General features: G+C 43.3%; 1 protein-coding gene across 1 annotated transcript in view; it reads left to right on the plus strand.

The window, feature by feature from the left end:
• PHF2 (PHD finger protein 2) overlaps positions 1-18,441 on the plus strand; it is a 187,723-nt gene that overhangs the window by 105,657 nt on the left and 63,625 nt on the right. Inside the window, exons 2-4 of the mRNA XM_029051015.2 lie at positions 1,029-1,114; positions 8,874-8,988; positions 15,778-15,938. Coding sequence (XP_028906848.1) covers positions 1,029-1,114; positions 8,874-8,988; positions 15,778-15,938 — 362 coding nt within the window. The remainder of the gene's footprint in view (positions 1-1,028; positions 1,115-8,873; positions 8,989-15,777; positions 15,939-18,441) is intronic.

Below are 18,441 nucleotides of genomic sequence, written 5' to 3' on the forward strand. Positions count from 1 at the left end.
GACTTGGTGAGGAGTCTATCAGTCACCATGTCTGGTTCCCACACGAAATAAACTTTCTGGTTTCACTGGGGTCCTGCTCTGCCTCCTGAGACTGTCGGGCGGAGTTTAGGCCAAAAGAGGTGAATTGAGATTCTGCTTCTCCCTCACCAACCAAGTAAGAGTGATGGTGCCTCAACTTGGGACAGGGACAATAGCACCTCTCATTTTTGGCACAGCATTGTTTTTTGTTTAATCTTGGACTCGTTGTTCTCTGGTAATTTAGCTTTGCTCTTCCCCCAGCACCACATCCTACCTCTGCATCCCGTTCACAGAACAGCCTTGCAGCAGCAGCCCTATTGTTGCATATGTTTTAACATACGCACTTGTCTCAGTGGGTGTTCCGAGCATCTGCTGCAAGGCAACCCATCGTCTTGGCAGCCGCTCGGGCTGTGAACTCTTTGTCCTCCCCGCTAGGTCCCCTTACCTTCCTGCATGCCAAACTGGAAGAGAGCTGACATGTCTCCGAGGCTGGGCCAGCCAAGCTCTTGGTGCCACCGGTCCTCCCACCTCTTTGGCAACTGGGGTTCCCATGCCAGTGGGCAGCTGAGGCAGTGGTGAATAGGTCGCCCTGTTCCCTGGGAGCTGCATTCAGTGGTGGAGAGGCGTTCTCTGGCTCTGTGGGAGGCAGCATTTGTCTCCTTTGAATCAGGCACTGTGATGGATGTGGCATGGAAGCAGAGAATTTCTAATGAAACGTCCATTACCCTTTGTGCCTCCGAGAGACCGGCCTGCACAAAATAGGCCAACAGGCTTCTGGGGACCAGCTCTCTCAGCTCAGTAGACAAGCAGGATGCCCATCCAGACTCAGTCCTGGGCCAGGGATGGTTTCTCTTTTGAATTGAGCCCTCCCTAATTAACCCTGCTGAAACTCATGTGGCAGAAAACAAAGTCACTGCCTTCAGCCCTCAGACAGCTGTCTGTTCTCCCCTTTCAAGTCAGGAGTCACAAAGCAGGGTGAGTGATCCAGTGTCTGTTTTTCAATATTCCAGCTGTGTTGGTGTAGAAGAGGAGGAGGCACCAGATATTGACATTTATCATTGTCCAAACTGCGAGAAAACTCACGGGAAGTCTACGTGTAAGTACACCCCCCTGTTATCTCTTTGCCTATCCTAAGTAGATTGTTTAATTGTAAAACCCCCATAATTGAAGCAGTTTTCTCTAATTTAAGTTTCTCGCAAGGTTCTTGGCAAACCAGTGCTTCGGTTCATCCAGTGACTGCATGCACATTTATGCCTGTTTCTACAGAATATTATTTCTGTGCGGTTCTAATCACATCGTACTGAGGGGCCTGATCTTTGAGCAACTGTGTGTGTTAGCTCTGGCCATTCTGGCTCAGTATGCAGACTTTCCCAAATGTTAAAGGGTTAAGACTCCAGAACCGAGTTCTCTGAACTCTAATTATCCTAATATCCTAACCCCCAGATGGTGGTCTTTAAAAGCTTGGGATCTTTTTGTCCCGGGAAAACTAATTAACAAATCATTTTCATTACTGCTTTTAAGTCGACAAAGCAAAAAACATTTGTAGCAATTGATTAAATGGACCATTTTCAAGCCACTTATTCTAAGTGCTGCATCCTAGGAACCAGGCAAGCTCTGATAGACTTTCAGGGATTCGAAAAGCTTTTAATCCATGTTTTCTTCCTTCAGGATTTGAAAAGGGTGTGGGATTCTCATGTTCTCATTTGTGTATTTTTTTTTCTATTTATTAAACACCCACCTGGGCATGTCTAGCAAATGAAACAGCCAATTGAATTCAGGCTGTTGCTTAAGTTAATTGCTCTCTGTTAGAGCAGCTTGGGTGGGTTAAGTCACTTGAAAAGACCCGCAGTATTAATAAAGAGCTTGAGTTAAATTGGGGGGTTAAAGACTGATCCGGGGAGTAGATTGAGATTAAAATCAAACTAATATTGAAGTTGAAGCAAAAAATCTCTCCTACTTTTGCCTCAGATGATTTTCACTACAGGGTCTTAGCCACAACAAAGACTGAAAATAATAGACTGAGTTGCTAACTTGCAGAGGGACGGACAATGTCCCTTTAAGAGAATTACAAGTGTAAAATGCCAATTCTGCCAAGAATGAATTGAAATACTTAACTTACAGCACTGTGTATAGCTTCTTGGTTTATCCTTATTTAACAAGATCTGCCTATGGCAATATGTCTGTCACAGTCATTGTCAAAGGAGAGAAAAAATACAGGTCGCATACCATAAACATTGTGATTGCAGTATTCTTCAGAACATATGCTGTTCAGCAGGATTGAAAATGTGTAGCTCCATTATCACTTTCCGACAGAATGGGGAGGGGAGATTTTTCCACAAGTGTTTTAGCTGGCTTGCTTAGCATTTTGACCTTAAAATGCAGTCATTAGTATAAACTGATATCCTTCTGTTAATTTTTTTGATCAGTTATTGTATTAACACTTGGAGCTATTTCCAAAGCAGCCAGGTACCCCTGTGATACATGTGTTAGAAGTCGATTTATTTCTGGTTGCAGTTTCTCAAAATGCTCCACAAATTCCAAGAAGCCTCTCTGAAAGTAAATAAATGTTCTAGGATCTTATGGTAACACAAGGAATTTAAAATTGGCTGTAGTAATATCAACACAGAAAAGATATTTTCCAGCCAATGTATACTCTGTATTTAAAGAGCCATTCAAAGTCTGCTCTGTTTGCAACCCTTTGATTTTTTTTAATAGGGTGAGGATGGTTATGGAAATCCACTCATTTTGCTTTTTTGTAGGCTATTAGAGCTGTGTTAAAAAAAGTTCAGTTATTTAAAGTGTCAATTGTAAATGAAAAATGAACATGCTCTTCTAGATCAGATCATTTCCAGCCAAGATGTACTTGCTAGGTTAACAAAGAGAGGCTCATATCCTGATTTTCTTTGTTACGCAATTTTTGCAGAATTTTAAAAATATACTTTTGGCTCCTACCTTCTCTGATATATGTCTTCCAGATGTGTAATTAAAAAGCAATTTTCCTCTTTCTTTTATTTTCACTTCACCAGAGTGGCTTGGTGACTCCCGTTTCACACAGCCATTTTTCTTGTGGCATGAAATCTAAAGTCATTTTGTCTTTTCCAAGTCTGGAGAAGGCCTGGGCAGAAATGATAGAATTAGAATGGCTTTCCTGTAATGAGAAAATGTGAGGTGTGCCGGACTGACTCACTTGATATGTATAGTTTCCTTGTATGTCTGGATAGACAAATGTTTAACTAGCCAGTCAGGGTGAGCTGCAATTTAGGCTGAGCAAGTAGAAGAAGTAGAATGCAGGTACCATTCATTGTACCCCCCCGTGTCGCTCTGAGGGGGAGGATGGACTGGATTAAAAAAAAATGAAATGGGAGCTTTTGGGTTCTTATTTACAAAGCTGGTAGAAACATAAAGCTTGGTGTTATTTGTGATCATAAAGGTGAGAAACTTAAGTGCTTTGTGGCCACGGAAATTGGCCTGAAACATTTCCATATCCCTTCTGGGACTCACCGTATTGTGCAAGGCAAAATCTGGAATAGACACAGGTAACCTCCACCATGCATGCCTCTGGCTGCAGAAGATGCACTTATTCCCATGTCACCTACTGTGGCTTCTTGCAGTTCACCCCACAACTTCTGGGTTTTGAGCTGCTGCTACCTAGTTCTTTGTGACAGCTCTGGGTGCCCCTTTCTCTTCCCCTCTCTCAATCCACAGCTTCCTTTTATTGTCCTTTTGTACTATGGTAGGGAAACTTGGGTGGGTAGTAGGGGAACTGTAAGTTTTAGCCTGAAACTGGATTCAGCAAAGGTGGCTGAATCAGGCCTGAAGCCCCAGTATGCTCCCTATACCTGCTGCCCATATCTCCCCAGAGATGTCAGATCACCCCTGGGGGATGCTTTCCCACAGAGATAGTTATGGCTTTGTAGAAGGATATTTTAAGTAATTCTGTTAAGGAGAAGAGTTACTGCCCAGGTAAATCTCAAGGGGAACACAATAGGTGCCATTGGGTAGACACTTAGATAAAGAACACACCCTTCTGAAGAAGATGGGGGCTCTGAGAAGCAGAAGTAGAGCTCAGGAAAAGGTGACGTTTTTGGTGGAGGCTATTGAGGAGGGATCCCCTCTCAGGGTCGCACCTGGAGAGTTTCCAGTACTTCTCACCTGGCGAATTCCAGTACTCTACCAGCCTCAACTACGGGAGAGAGAGTCAAGAAGAGGCCTGTCCATTCCATTACATTCCTAGCTTGGGCAGTGGCTAGTGAGTGAAAGGCAATCTGCTACAAGTCAAAACTCACCTGTGCTGGGCTGTAGCGGCATGGGAGGGAGTCAAGGGCAGAGACTCAAGTTTACTGCGTGGAAGGAGGCAATGGTAAACCACTTCTGGATTTTTACCAAGAAAACGCTATGGATACGCTACCAGAGCGATTGTTGTTGGAGGCTGGGTGTTCTGGGAGAGATGTGTCGGCTGTGGGTCAGAGACAACTTGACGGCATAAGACAAATTAAGGAAGGAAGTCATGGCTCAGTAGTGCATCTTTCCCCTTCCACTCATGACTTTCTATCTCTTTCCTCTTTTGTTCAATCACTCAATGGTATTTGTTGAGTGCTTATTATGTGCAGAGCACTGTACTAAGTGCTTGGGCCAGTGCAATACAATGGACTTGGTAGATGTGCTCCCTGCCCACAAGGAGCTGACAGCCTAGAGGATGGGACAGACTTGAAAATAAATTACAGATAGGAGAAATGGCAGACTGTAAGGCTATGAACATAAGTGCTAGTGGACTGGGGTGGGATGAATATCGAAGTGCTTAAGGGGTGCACACCCAAGAGCATAGGCAATGCAGAGAGGAGAACGAATAGGGGGTGAAATGAGGAAGGCCTCTTGGAGTAGCTATGATTTTATTAAGGCTTTGGAGGTGATGAGAGTGGTGGTCTGTTGCATATGAAGAGGGAGGGAGGATATGAAGACGGAGGGAGGATATGAAGAGGGAGGGAGGATATGAAGAGGGAGGGAGTTCCAGGCCAGAGAGACGATGCGGGCAGCCAAGAAGCAGCATGGCCTCGTGGAAGAACCATAGGCCTGGGAGTCAAAGGACCTAAATTATAATCCCTGCTCCACTATTTGTCTGCTCCGGCAAGTCACTTAACTTCTTGGTGCCTCATTTTCCTCAACAGGGATTGAATACCTGTTCTCCCTCCTACTTAGACTGTGAGCCCCATGAGGGACAGGGACTGTGTCCAACCTAATTAACATGTGTTTACCCCAGTGCTTCGAACAGTGTTTGCACTTAGCACTAAACAAGTACCATAAAAAAGGAAATGTTGGCAAGATAGACAAGATTGAGTTACAATGAGTAGGTTGGGGTCGGAGGAGGAAACTGCACCACCTGGAGTGTAGTAGGAGATCAGCAAGGTAAGATAGGAAAGGGAGAGCCGATTACCTCCTTAAAGCCAATGGTGAGGAGTTTGTTTGGTCTCTCTCTATTCACAGTCAAGGTAGGATGTGGAGAGAAACCAGAAAAATGATGGAAAGGTGTATATGACAAATCAGGCTCAGTTATATTTATGATGGGAGCAAAGCTTTGGGTTGATTCTTATGTTCTAGTTCAAGGGAAAGCAAACATCAAGACCAACGTACTAGGAGGGCTCAGAAATCAACAACATGGGCAGTTGACTCACAGTGGCAGTCTCTACTTCAGAACAAACAGCACTTTTAACAACTCTGACACTGTGGTTTGGTTTTGCTAGAGTGTAACAGAGAGAACTTCACAACAGTGCCAGTTTACCAAGGAGTCATGTCTACCCCTCCCCCCGGCTATTTCCCATAGAGAAGGAGGCAGGCAGTTATGGGAGCGCTTGCTAACTTGTCCCTGTTATAAACAGTCCTTGTCCTCCCGCACAATTGGATTCCTGCATTTTGGGGCCATGGTGATGGAGACCTTTAAGACAGAAAAACATTGGCCCTGAACTTGGTGAAGAGAGTTGTGGCTATTCAGTAGGAGCAAAGATCGAACAAAAGACATTGGTTTAATTTGGCTATGCTTATGATGGTCTACCTCGTCAGCTGTTAGGCTTCGAGAATGTGGGTTGGAGCAGAGTGTTGTGATGTGTGTTTTTCTCGTTAACCAGCATTTGAGCCTGGCTCCTTTCCCAAGGCAAGCTCCCCAGTCTGATTCCACATTAGCCTTTACTGTTTGCCTTCATTACAGGGGTTTAGCTGGGAGCATGTCTTCCTGTATTGGAACATTATGCAGTTAGAGTAGCAGGGACACAGAATAGCCTTTTCATAATTTCTTTACTGTAAATTGGGTCATGAGAAAAATAGCATCTTAGGTTTATAATAAAGATGATGCATGTAGTCTCAGGGAAGCACAGAATGTTATCCAGAGCTGGTGTCGATATTCAACTGGAGATGGCTATGCCAGTCAGCAATTATCCTTCTGCTTGTCCTTCTGCTGCAAAGTGAAGTGCACTCAGCTGGGAGAGGATTGTGTCATTGGCCTACAGCAATTAAAAAAAAATGATATTCAAACCATGGGGTTGAAGTACTGGGATTCACTTTACCTCTGCTTGCAGTTGTCCCCGATCTTTGGTTATGGAAGGGGTAGAGCTGGTCTGAACAATTCTTCAGACTTCTTCATTTTCCTCTGGCCACACCATCCTTGTTAACCTTATGTCCTTCTCATCTCAACCTTTTGCTCTTCTTTGTTGGAAAGACCCACAGTCAGTGAGAGTGGGTGAGCGACACGTCGATTTGGAGATGCAGAATCATCATGGCATCAGGGCCACTTGAGCGGCATGCTGGGTGTGGGGGTTGGGGGATAGGAGGTGTGATAGATACTAGAATTGTAAAGCTTAAAAGCATCTCAAGGAGGTTATGTGGTCCATTCCCCTGTTTACAGGTGGAATTGCACCTCAGCCATTTAGGAAGAAGAGTATCTGCCTTAATCTTATTGTTCTCCTGAGAAGAAGTATTTTAAAAATGGTATTTGCTAAGTGCTTACTACATGCCAGGCATTTTACTAAGCACTGGGGTAGATGCAAACTAATCAGTTTGGACACAGTCCCTCTCCCACATAATAATAATAAATTAATTAATTAGTAATTATGGTATTTGTTAAGTGCTTACTACATGTCGAGCACTCTTCTAAGTGCTGGGGTAGATACAAGTAATCAGGTTGTCCCAAGTGGAGCTCACAGTCTTAATCCCCATTTTACAGATGAGGTACCTGAGACACAGAGAAGTGAAGTGACTTGCCCAAGGTCACACAGCAGACATGTGCAGAGTTGGTATTAGAACCCAGGTCCTTCTGACTTGCAGGCCCATGCTCTATTACTAGGACACACTGATTCTGGATAAATATCTTGTGTGACCTCTTCCAAAAATTAAACAAGCTTTATGTTCCCCTCTGTATAAATCCTGAATCCCTCTTCTTGTAGTTTACCTACAAGTTAGCTACAAGTTTATTTAATTTCCTCATGCCATGTCATTATTGGAGATGGAGAACAATTGGTCACCTTCTTTTGTGTAAAAATTTAACTCTCTTTATTCCTGCGGGGTAACTTCCTAACTGTACCTCACTCTCGACTTGCCTATCTTTGACCCCTTGTGCATTCCCTTCCTCTTGCCTGGAAGTCCTGCTCTCTTCAAGTCCACAGCACTCCCCATTGTCAGAGCCTTCCTGATAATTCACCTCCTTCAGGAGGCATTCCCCAACTAATCCCCAACTCTCTGGTTTTATACTATCCCAAAAGCCACCCATAGCACTCATATGTGTATCAGCTTATTTCTTTTATTCATTCATTTTCCCACACTTGACCCATTAAATCTGCTGTTTTTCCCCTCCAGTTCCTTTTCCTCTCCAGTTCCTACTGTCTCTGTGCAATTTGCATCTGCCTGTCTCCTCAATTAGATTGTAAGCTCTTCAAGGGCAGGGACTATATATTCTTCCTTTATTGTACTCTCTGAAGGGCCTGGTACAATGTTGTGCACACCATAAGTGCTCAACAAATACTCTTGAAATGAATGAGTTCTTATTAAACTACCTCTGTGTCATTTCATCTCCAGCCCAAATAATCTCAATTCCTTTTGCCTTTTATTATGATCCTATCCTGGAGTTCTTTGCTTATTTTTCACTGCCCGTTTCTGGATTGCCCACATTGTCCATATCCTCTTTATAAAATGTGTCAAGCCTAAAGCTCCTCATAGTAGTTTAACAGGTCTAATGCTAAGCATGCTGGGAGAACAAAACCCTAAGCAAAGCAGTTTCACTTGCTGACTCCTGGTCACCTTATGATCCTTCCTGAACCCTCTACGTTTCCTTTCTTTAAATGTATTCTTCATCTTGCATCCAATAGTTTGCTTTTCAGGTGAGTTGTGGCCCCCAAATACTTCATAACTAAATCTTTCAGTTCAGCATTAACCTAACTTTTGTGGTTCATTCCAGGCTGGTAGCGGCATTCTGCCTGTTTAAAATTTCCTAGAAGAGTCCTTTGGGAACATAGTGTCTCCTTCGCTAGACCGTAAGCTCCTTAAGGGTAGAAATTGTGTCTTCTAACTATTTTGTATTCTTCAAAAGACTTAGGGCAGTGCTCTGCACAGAGTAAGGCATTCAGTAAATGTGATTGATTTGGTTAATAAGATTTTCTCTTTCCCTTTCCTTAAATGTTGCTAGAGAATTGCTGTTGCTTGTTTATGATGCAGCAGTAGAGCCTGGAAGTGGAGTGGGGAGGGATGCTTCAATGAAGAGTGAAATGCTTTATGTTTATATACATATTGTTTTTCAAAGCTTTATGATTGCTTTCTGGTGGTTCATTTTGTTGTTGTTATTCTCTTCTACAACAAGTGTGTTTTCTCTCCTTCAGTGAAAAAGAAAAGAAGTTGGCACAAACATGACACTGGGCAGGTGACTGATGTCAAACCTGTGCAGAATGGGAGTCAGATTTTCATTAAAGAGCTACGAAGTCGGACTTTTCCCAGGTAGGTGGGCTGGCCTTGGGGCCAAATGAGGAATGAAGTGACCAGAATTTTAGAAGCCTGCAATTTGACCAAAAAGACAGGAAAAAAAGGCATCAAAGAGGGAGAGGGGAGGGAGAGATTGAGGCTTTCCTTGTTGTGGGCAGGTACCCTGAAACTGACTAGCCCACCTAGTGGGGTATATCTGGTCACTTTCATGTTGGGGACCATGTAAAGTTTAAAGAAGTGTGTAGGTAAATGTTCTGGGGATGACCCCCATCTAGACTGTAAACTCCTTGAGGGTAGGGATTGTATCTGCCAACTCTGTAGACTCCTTGTGGGCAGGGAGTGTGTCTGGTATACTGTTATATTATACTTTCCATGCTTAGTACAGTGCTCTGAACACAGTAAGTGTTCAATAAATAGCATCTAGCATATGGGGATTAAGACTGAGAGTCCCATGTGGGACAACCTAATAACCTTGTATCTCCCCCAGCGCTTAGAACAGTGCTTGGCACATAGTAAGTGCTTAACAAATGCCATCATTATTATTATTATTACCATGGATTGATTGATTGATTGACCAACCCCAGCTATTTTATGTATTTTATGAATGAATTTTTAAATTTACAGAAGGCCTGCCGTCCAGGAGCAATCTTTAGTTTCCAGATTCTATTTTTGTTAGTGGGAAGATTTTTTTTTTTTTACTTCGGATTTATTTCGCACATTTTTTACCCTCTCCACTTTGGGTGAGCAGTCAAGAGTTTAAGGATAGTCAAACAAACTCTGTTACTTGTGGTTAGAACATTAGAATTTTGCATCAGCAGTGTATGCCACCATAGAAGAATTTTGCGTGTAATGTTGAGATATTTGTTTGTGGAAAATTGCATTCGGTCCATGTGACTTTGAAAGAGTTTACATTTAGCAACTTCCAGTTGAGGCTGCAGCATCAATACACTTGACAGAAACATCTACGTATATGAATTTATCTGGGCTTGGAGAGCGAGTCACCAGCACTTTTAGGTTGGCAGGGTGGTGAAAGCTACTAGAGCTGAAGGGGTATCAGCATGAATTATATTCAGTAGATTGTTGGCTATCATGACAGCCATCACAAAAACAGCAGACTGTTAATCAAATTGTTACTCTCAGCAGAGTAGGGTCTAAACTCTTGTTCCACCGAGGCTCCGTGAGATTGGTTTCAATCTCAGGTTAGAATCTGTGAGCCAAAACAGTCTCTGCTGTATTCAATAAATGAAGGGGATGGAATTGATAGAGATTGCTTTTCTCTGGGCCAGTTTTTGAATGCTTGTGCCATAGCCGAGAATTGAGAGGGAGTCCTTTTACATAGTTTGCCATCTTGTGCCTGGTGTGAATGATGTCTCCATGCCATATCATCCTCTGTTGTTGTGCTAAGTCCACATTATGCTGAAACAGTTTCAATATGGTTTCCTGTATTGAGATCCTGAGAGGCTCAAGAAGCTAAACCAACAAGTTTCAACTGCCAACACAGCTCATGGAGTTGACTTGGATTGAGTCAGCAGCCACTTGTAAAATACTTTAATTCTTTTGTCCTGAGCATCTAAAGACTTGAGAGCTGTTCCACTGGGAAAGGCAGCAAATGAGAACTACTTGGTCAGGTGGTCTTGGGATTAAGCAGAAATGTAACATGGCCTAAATTTGGACGGGCCCATTCCGAATAGCACACCAGTTAGGCTGCCATAAGAGAAAACAGGGCAGTTCCTATAAAATTGAAGTACAACAGCACAAGAAAGGACAATCTTTCTGGGTGCCCAATGTGACCGGGATTGTGGATCAAGCATTGGTCTTTACAGCCACACATGCACTCAGAGGTGTCTTTCTTCTAATACAAAGGACAACTACATATAGGCTGCTGTATGTGCCACGGCCCACAGTGGAATAGTTATTACAGATGAAACATTGCGTTCAACAGTCACTTAGCATGAAAACAGAAACAGAAACAGAAGTCCTATTGAGGAGGTAAAGCCAAGCTGGAGACTGACACTTGATAGTCACTTTTTGTGAATGGGGCTCAACCTTTTGTGTGTTAAGTGGTTTCCTGGTTTGGTGTGCACAGAAAATTTCCCTGCATTAACAATGAGCATTGTCCATTGAAGACACTTTCAACATCCTGAACTGAACCTGAAGTTCTGTTTGTCAACTGATGTTTAGTTTCTGACCGGAGCTTTGGAGGTTTCTTTGTGCAATATCTTCATATTTTTCCATTTCAAAGCAAACGGAGCAATAGAAAAACTTGTGAGTAAAGACTGTTTGAATTTCGGGGACTGTGAACCCCGAAATAAGCACCCTGCTTAAAAGGTCACTCCTTGTTCTGACTTAACCTGGATTGACCAGAAATGAAGGCCTCAATTTGGCAGCCTCAAACTCAGGATCTGAAATGCAGTGCCCTATTTCTCCCTCAACTGCCACTTCATCATTTCCATGTCACCTGAGCACTTGAGTTCTCCTCCTTTTCCTCCTCTTCAGAGGACTTATGTTCATATCTTTAAATGCTGTTGCTTTAGCGGCTGTCTCCCCTGCTAGATTTTAAGCTCCTCGAAGGCAGGGATTATGCTTATTAACTCTATTGTATTCTCCCAAGCACTCAGTACAGTGCTGTGCACAGAATAATTGCTTAATAAATACAGTTGATTGATCGATAGTAAGCAGATCGGTCTTCATGGTTCCAGGTTTTCTGAGTGGCCCAAGTCAAAGTACAGTAGTAGCCACTTTTCCCACCCTGGTCCACTGCCTCAAGCTCTAACGGCTGCTGATAGCCTAACCTGTATTCAGGGTTAGTTTGGTCTTTGCCTACAAGGTGCAAGTACGTTTTGTGAAATTAATTTGTCAGTAGAAAAAGCATTTGGGGGCCAGGATCTGCTGGAGATGGACCAAACTTTCAGCTTTTAATGTTAGTAGAGATTTGGCCATGCAGATAAAATTAATATTTTTGGAGTCATGAGCCTTCCCTGGGAACCCTGCCGTTATCACACCTCCCTTATTGACAGGAAACATTTCAGGCTTTTTTTATACTCCAGTCCTGTGCCCTTACTCAACAAAATATCCTGGCGATTCCCAGGGCACTTCCCAGAGTACAGTGGATTTGTGGTGGGGCAAGAGGGGGAATGCACCGGCTCCTCAGGCTCCATCTTCCTCAATGTCATCTGTGTTTATTCAACCCTATTTTGTGCACTAAGCAGTGAGCTGGAATTATAAGGTGAGTGTGAAATGATGTCAATTGCCCTCATGGAACTTCCAATCTAATGTGGATAGCGTAATGGTGACCAGTGCATACAAAATAAATGCATCAAGCTACTGATTACAAATGTGTAGTACAGTATATTGCATATAGTGGGCACTGGATAAATACCATTGGTCTTACTACATAGCTGTCCTTTGAGTTAGAAGGTGATGGGGAGCTTTTATCAGTATGGGTGGATATCATTGACAAGACCAGTGAATGGCTGACAGTCTTTTCTTCATCATGCGCAAGTAAGTCTTGCCCTGTGCTGCACTGTTGCATTTATTACCCACAGTGCCAATCAATCAATCGTATTTATTGAGTGCTTACTGTGTACAGAACACTGTACTAAGCACTTGGGAGAGTGCAGTATAACAGTAAAACAGACACATTCCTTGCCCACAGTGAGCTTACAGTTGAGAGCAGGGAGACAGACATTAATGTAAATCAATAAATTATGGATATAAGTGTTGTGGGGCTAAGGGAGAGGTGGTGGATAAAGGGAGCAGATCAGAGCAACGTAGAAGGGAGTGAGAGAAAAGGAAATGAGGGCCAGTCGGGTAAGGCCTTTTGGAGGAGATGTGCCTTCAATAAGGCTTTGAAGGTAGGGAGAATAATTGTCTGTCCAATATGAAGAGAGGGGGCATTCCTGGCCAGAGGCAGGATGTGGGTGAGAGTTCTATAGCAAGATAGGTGAGATTGAGATACAGTGAGTAGGTTGGTATTAGAGGAGTGAAGTGTGTGGGCTGGGTTGTAGTAGGAGAGTAGTAAGGTGAGGTAGGAGGGGTCAAGGTGATTGAGTGCTTTAAAGCCGATGGTAAGGAGTTTCTGTTTGATGCGGAGGTGGATGGGAAACCACTGAAGGTTCTTGAGGAGTGGGGCAACCTAGACTGAATGTTTTTGTAAAAAAATGATCCGAGCAGCAGAGTGAAGTATGGACTCAAGTAGGGTGAGACAGGAGGCCGAGAGGTCAGCAAGGAGGTTGATACAATAATTAAGGCAGAATAGGATAAGTGCTTGGATTAACATGGTAGTAGTCTGGATGGAGAGGAAAGGGCAGATTTTAATGATGTTGTGAAGGTTGAACTGACGGGAGTTAGTGATAGATTGAATATGTGTGTTGAATGAGAGAGAAGAGTCAAGGATAATGACAAGGTTATGGGCTTGTGAGGCATAGGATGGTGGGACTGTGTACAGTGATGGGAAAGTCAGGGGGAGGGCAGGGTTTGGGTGGAAAGATAAGGAGTTCTGTTTTGGAGTTGTTAAATTTGAGCTATTGATGGGTCATCAAAGTAGAGATGTCTTGAAGGCAGGAGGAAATGCGAGACTGCAGAGACGGAGGGAAATCAGGGCTGAAGATGTTGACTTGGGAATCATCCTCATAGAGGTGTGGTTGAAGCCATGGGAGTGAATGAGTTCTTCAAGGGTGTGTGTGAAAATGGAGAATAAAAGAGGATCCAGAATTGAACCTTCCACAGTTAGGAGGTGGGAGATGGAGGAGGAGCCCTTGAAAGAGACTGAGAATGAGCAAAGAGATAGGAGAATCAGAGAGAAGCAGAAGTTGGATAATGTTTTCAGGAGAAGAGGGTGGTCGACAGCATCCAAGGCAGCTGAGAGGTCGAGGAGGATTAGGGTGGAGTAGAGGCCATTGGATTTGGCAAGAAGGAGCTCATCAGTGCTCAGGGTCATTTTCATTTTTCCCTCTTGGTGTTTGGATCTTCCCAAAACCTCTGCCCTGAGATGGTCAGCATACCGTAGATCAGTTGTGTGGGTATTTTGCTGTTGTGCATTCTCCTCATTCATCCTGTCCAGTGTAGGTGTGATATGACGAGGATTGCTTCGAAGCTGATGGTTTGGCTGTGTTTCAGGACCTCTTTGTTTGTGATCCTGCCTTCTCCACCTGTATGGCATGTAGGTAGCATTTTTGGAACTGCCACATGCTAAGGAAACAGTAACTGAAGTGAGTAGGGTAGAATGGGGAGTAGTAAGGGAATTAATTTGTGTATCTTGTAGTAGTAGTAGCTATCTTAAGGATAGACTCCTGAGCAAATTAGGAGGGACACAGGAGGTGGTTTTCACACTAAAAATACCATTTCTGTGAGTTCATCCTAATGTTTTCCTGCCTTTCCATGCCGAATTTCAACACATATTACTAGTAGTAACCACTGCCCTAATATTATCAGGCTAATGAATGCACCTGTTCATCAGATTGTTAAGATACAGGTGGAATTTGTGACAGCCTTTCAATTTACCAATAGTCTTTCCCCCAAGGAGTTCCAGAAATGCTCTCCTAAGACTTTCTTGGGTGACCATTACCTCTTTTCAAACTCACTTCTTGAAACCTTCTTAGCTGTAGGATCGGGTGAATAATAAGTTTGTCCTTTCCTGCTACGTTAATTCACCCTGTGTTAACTTTCTCACGGCCCTCTTTGAGAATATTTCCTTGTCACCCTTCCTTGAGCCCTCCTTGAAAAAAAGGGAATGATGAAAATTCTGCACCTAGAATAACCTCTTCTTGGACACTTCACCAAATATAGCTTGGTCACAACCACCAAAAAATGAACTTGCCTCAATCTTATTTGCTGAACCAACATTACCATGGTTACTGGATTTCTTCAGAGACGATCAGGAAATTCTCCTCAGGCCATCAGATAAAAGTAAGAGGAGCTTCAACTGTCATCCAGGTGTAAGGTCTTCACCTCCAATTAGGCTGAATTAAAGACCCTTTTTCTTGGTTAGTGATTTGATGGTGGTGTAAACTCGTTTCCCCTGATAGTTCTCAACTCTCCTGGCTGTAGTTTAGAAAAACACTCAGTAGAGGGCAGCCAAGTATTAGTCATAGCTCTTTTTTGAGTTTCTTTCTCAACTACTCTGGCACCTATTCTCTCAGGCTTGTGAGACCTTCCCCCCAACACCCCCCCCCCCCAAATTCTCTTCTCTGTGTTAATGGGAACCACATGCACACTTCTAGAGGACACTCCCTTTGGATTATTACACTTTCTTAAAACAATAGGACCCTGGGAACAAGAAAGTTGCTTTGGAGCCTTCCAGAATCTTCCCATGTGTTTTAATTCAGTCCATTCAGAAAATGGATGTTGCTTTGCTTTGCCCTTTTGAAAGGTCCTTTTAGTCAGTTTTGGTGAGCTAGCCCTCTGAAATGAATTGACCTCTCTGATCACCTTCTTGAGCTTAGTGGTACCCAGCTGTAATAGTAATATCTCTTCATTGATTATGGCTAGACAATTTAACACTTGTGCATTAACAAAAAAAGTGACCCAGTCTCAAAAATAGGTACGTAAAGGTATGTTCTGCTTTCCCAATCCCTTAAGGAAATGTGTACCTTTCCAGACAAGCACTTGAATAATTTTTAACCAATCTCGCTTCAATTTGTTCTGGAGATTTGCAGCACTGAAAATACACTCTAGTAATGTATTGTTTCGCAGCATTTGTTCTTCCTGTTTGTTGCTCAGCTTTGAAATAAGTCACTCTCTTTCACTGTGTGATTAGGAAGATGTACGCTCTGAGAACATATTCAATAGTGTTTCCCTTTCTAGTGCTGAAGATGTGGTGGTGAAGGTGACTGGAAATCAACTCACGACAGAATACATGGAAGAAAATGGATTCACAGAACCCATCCTGGTTCCCAAGAAAGATGGCTTGGGCTTAGCTGTTCCAGCCCCTACATTTTATGTCAGTGATGTTGAAAACTATGTTGGTATGTATTGCATTTACTGATACCATAATGCCTGATTGTCTGGTCAGCACACACACACACACACACACACACACGTGTGTGTGTACCATGATTTTACATGTACCATGATTTTTTTAGTCAGAAGGAACAGACTAGAATTGTTAGATTCCCTTTATGTATTTCCAACTGAAAATAAGCACCAACTCATCTTTTTGGCACTCTTGGTCGTTTTTGTGAAGTGTAAATGATCCAAATTTTGTTTTTGTTCTGGGTGCAAGTCAGTTTGCTGAGGAACTCTTATTTCATGCTGCACTAAAGTCAGAAATAAGCTTTTTTTCTGATTGCTGAAATTTGAGTCACATGTGGTGTAATATTGCCTGAGAACGTTTTAAGCATGAACATGAGCTAAGGTGATGGAGAATCCACTGAAATGCATCCAAAGAAAATACAGCTTTCCTAGAAATAGCTTTAGGGCATCAAAAGGATGAAACTTGAATAGGTAATTGGAGCCTACTAAATGTGTTCAGAGAAAAAGGGAAAACTGGGGGCAGGGGCAGTAGTGGGGCATGGGGAATAATCTTGTGCTGGATCTAGATTGCATTTTTTAAAATTTCAATAAATACAGAGTCATACTTTCGCCAAAGAAAAATTGCTCTTTCTGTTGTCCTGGGAAAAAGCCAGTTGGGGTTTCCTTCAGGATTTAGAAGGTGTTGAAATTTAGAAGAAGGAGAATGCAGACCTGTCCCTCTAAATTGATCTCCTGTGAGTTGGTGTTGAAGATCAACACTTAATGATGTCTGTTATTCACTTTTTACTATTGTTCATGTATTGTCACATCTGTGCATCCTGAGTAGTTTTTCAAAAAGGGTTATGTTTTTAAAAAGGGAAATAGTAGAATGTAGCAAGAATTCTCTTCAGTACTTCATTTAAAAAATCTGGTAGGGCAAAATGTACAGATTCAGACTATGATAGTGATGGTGGAGTGGGGTGGGGAGAGGGTGGGCAGGGCCTCCAGGGGGTGGGGCTAGAAAAAGTTACAAAGGTGTAGAGAAAGCGGGAGAGAAAGAGGGCAAGAGGGAAAAGAAACAGGGAGAAAGTGTAAATGAGAAGGAAAAGAGGAGAAAGAAAATAGGGGAGGGAGGGGGAAAGGAGAATAATAGGGAAGAAGAGGGGCGGGAAAATGGGTGAAAAGAGACAGGAAAAAGATGGGCGGAGAAATTGCCTCCTTTCCCACTGCTGCCACCACTGCTGTCTTACACCCCCCACTTTGCCACTACCTAGCTTAAAAAAAAGCAAACTGCCATGCCAGTGGTTGCAGCAGCAGGTGATAATGGTAGCCATGTCAGAACTGACCCTTCCAGGTAGATGATGGGAGTTTCTGGTGCAACAACTTGACATGTATAGCATAGTGGATAGAGCCCGGGCCTGGATGTCAGAAGGTCATGGGTTCTAATGCCGGCTCTGCCACTTGTCTGCTGTGTGACGTTGAACAAGTCACTTCACTTCCCTGTGCCTCAGTTCCCTCATCTGTAAAATGGGGAATGAGACTGTGAGCCCCTTGTGGGACAGGGACTATGTCCAACCCAATTTGCTTGTATCCACCCCAGCGTTAAGTACAGTGCCTGGCACAGTATTAGCGCTTAACAAATACCATTTTTATTATTGTTATTATTATTATCGTCTTTCTGGCCATTCCTGAAACTTCCATCAATGGCCGCACGAGCCAGTTCAGCCATGGAGGTGATGACAGCTGAAGCAACAGCTGCTATTGCTGCCACTGAAGAGGAGCCAGAAGAGTCTGTTCCTTCACTTCTTTTTTCTGCTGCCCTACCGTTACCCTCACTACTGAAGCTCTGGAGGGTCTCAGGACCATAGTAATGGGGGATGAGGGTAGGACAAGGAGGGGACCTCCAGTGCTGCCTTACAAAGGGACTTAGACTTGACCAGAATTTTTGGGACATTCAGAAAGTGCAACACTGGGCCCATTTGTCATAGCTCAAAAGGTACTTCATATGATGTGCAGAAGTAGAGAATAGCAGGTGATCTTCCCATTAGTGCCCCCACCTCCCGCTTCAGACCTGAAACACCCTTTATTGCAGTCCCTGGACGGAGACTACTGGACAGAGGCTCACTCCTCCTTTGGAGCATATTTCCCCCTAGACACAACATCAGAACTTCGTCTCCCTTTCAACTCTTCGGCTTTTTTCCTCTTTTGCATCCTGGTATCGTGTACTCCCTCCATCACTCTGAGGGCTGCAGAGCTCCCCATTCAGGGTTCCTTGTAGCATGGTGAAGTCCAGGAAAAAACATTTTGAGGGTTATTTTCCTCATCATTTTGGGGCCTGTTTTCCTCAGTGTAAGTTTCCTTTAAACTCATTTTTACTGGTTACTCTTGACAAGAGCCCCATATATTAACTTCATAGAATCACAGCTGAAAGAGGCCCAAAATATACCTGACCTCAGCCAGGTCAATGTCTGAACCATCCAGAAAATATGACTGGCTATTTTAAAGGTTGACTGTTAT

This window comes from Ornithorhynchus anatinus, chromosome X1, assembly GCF_004115215.2.
Source record: "Ornithorhynchus anatinus isolate Pmale09 chromosome X1, mOrnAna1.pri.v4, whole genome shotgun sequence".
NCBI classification, from domain to species: domain Eukaryota; kingdom Metazoa; phylum Chordata; class Mammalia; order Monotremata; family Ornithorhynchidae; genus Ornithorhynchus; species Ornithorhynchus anatinus.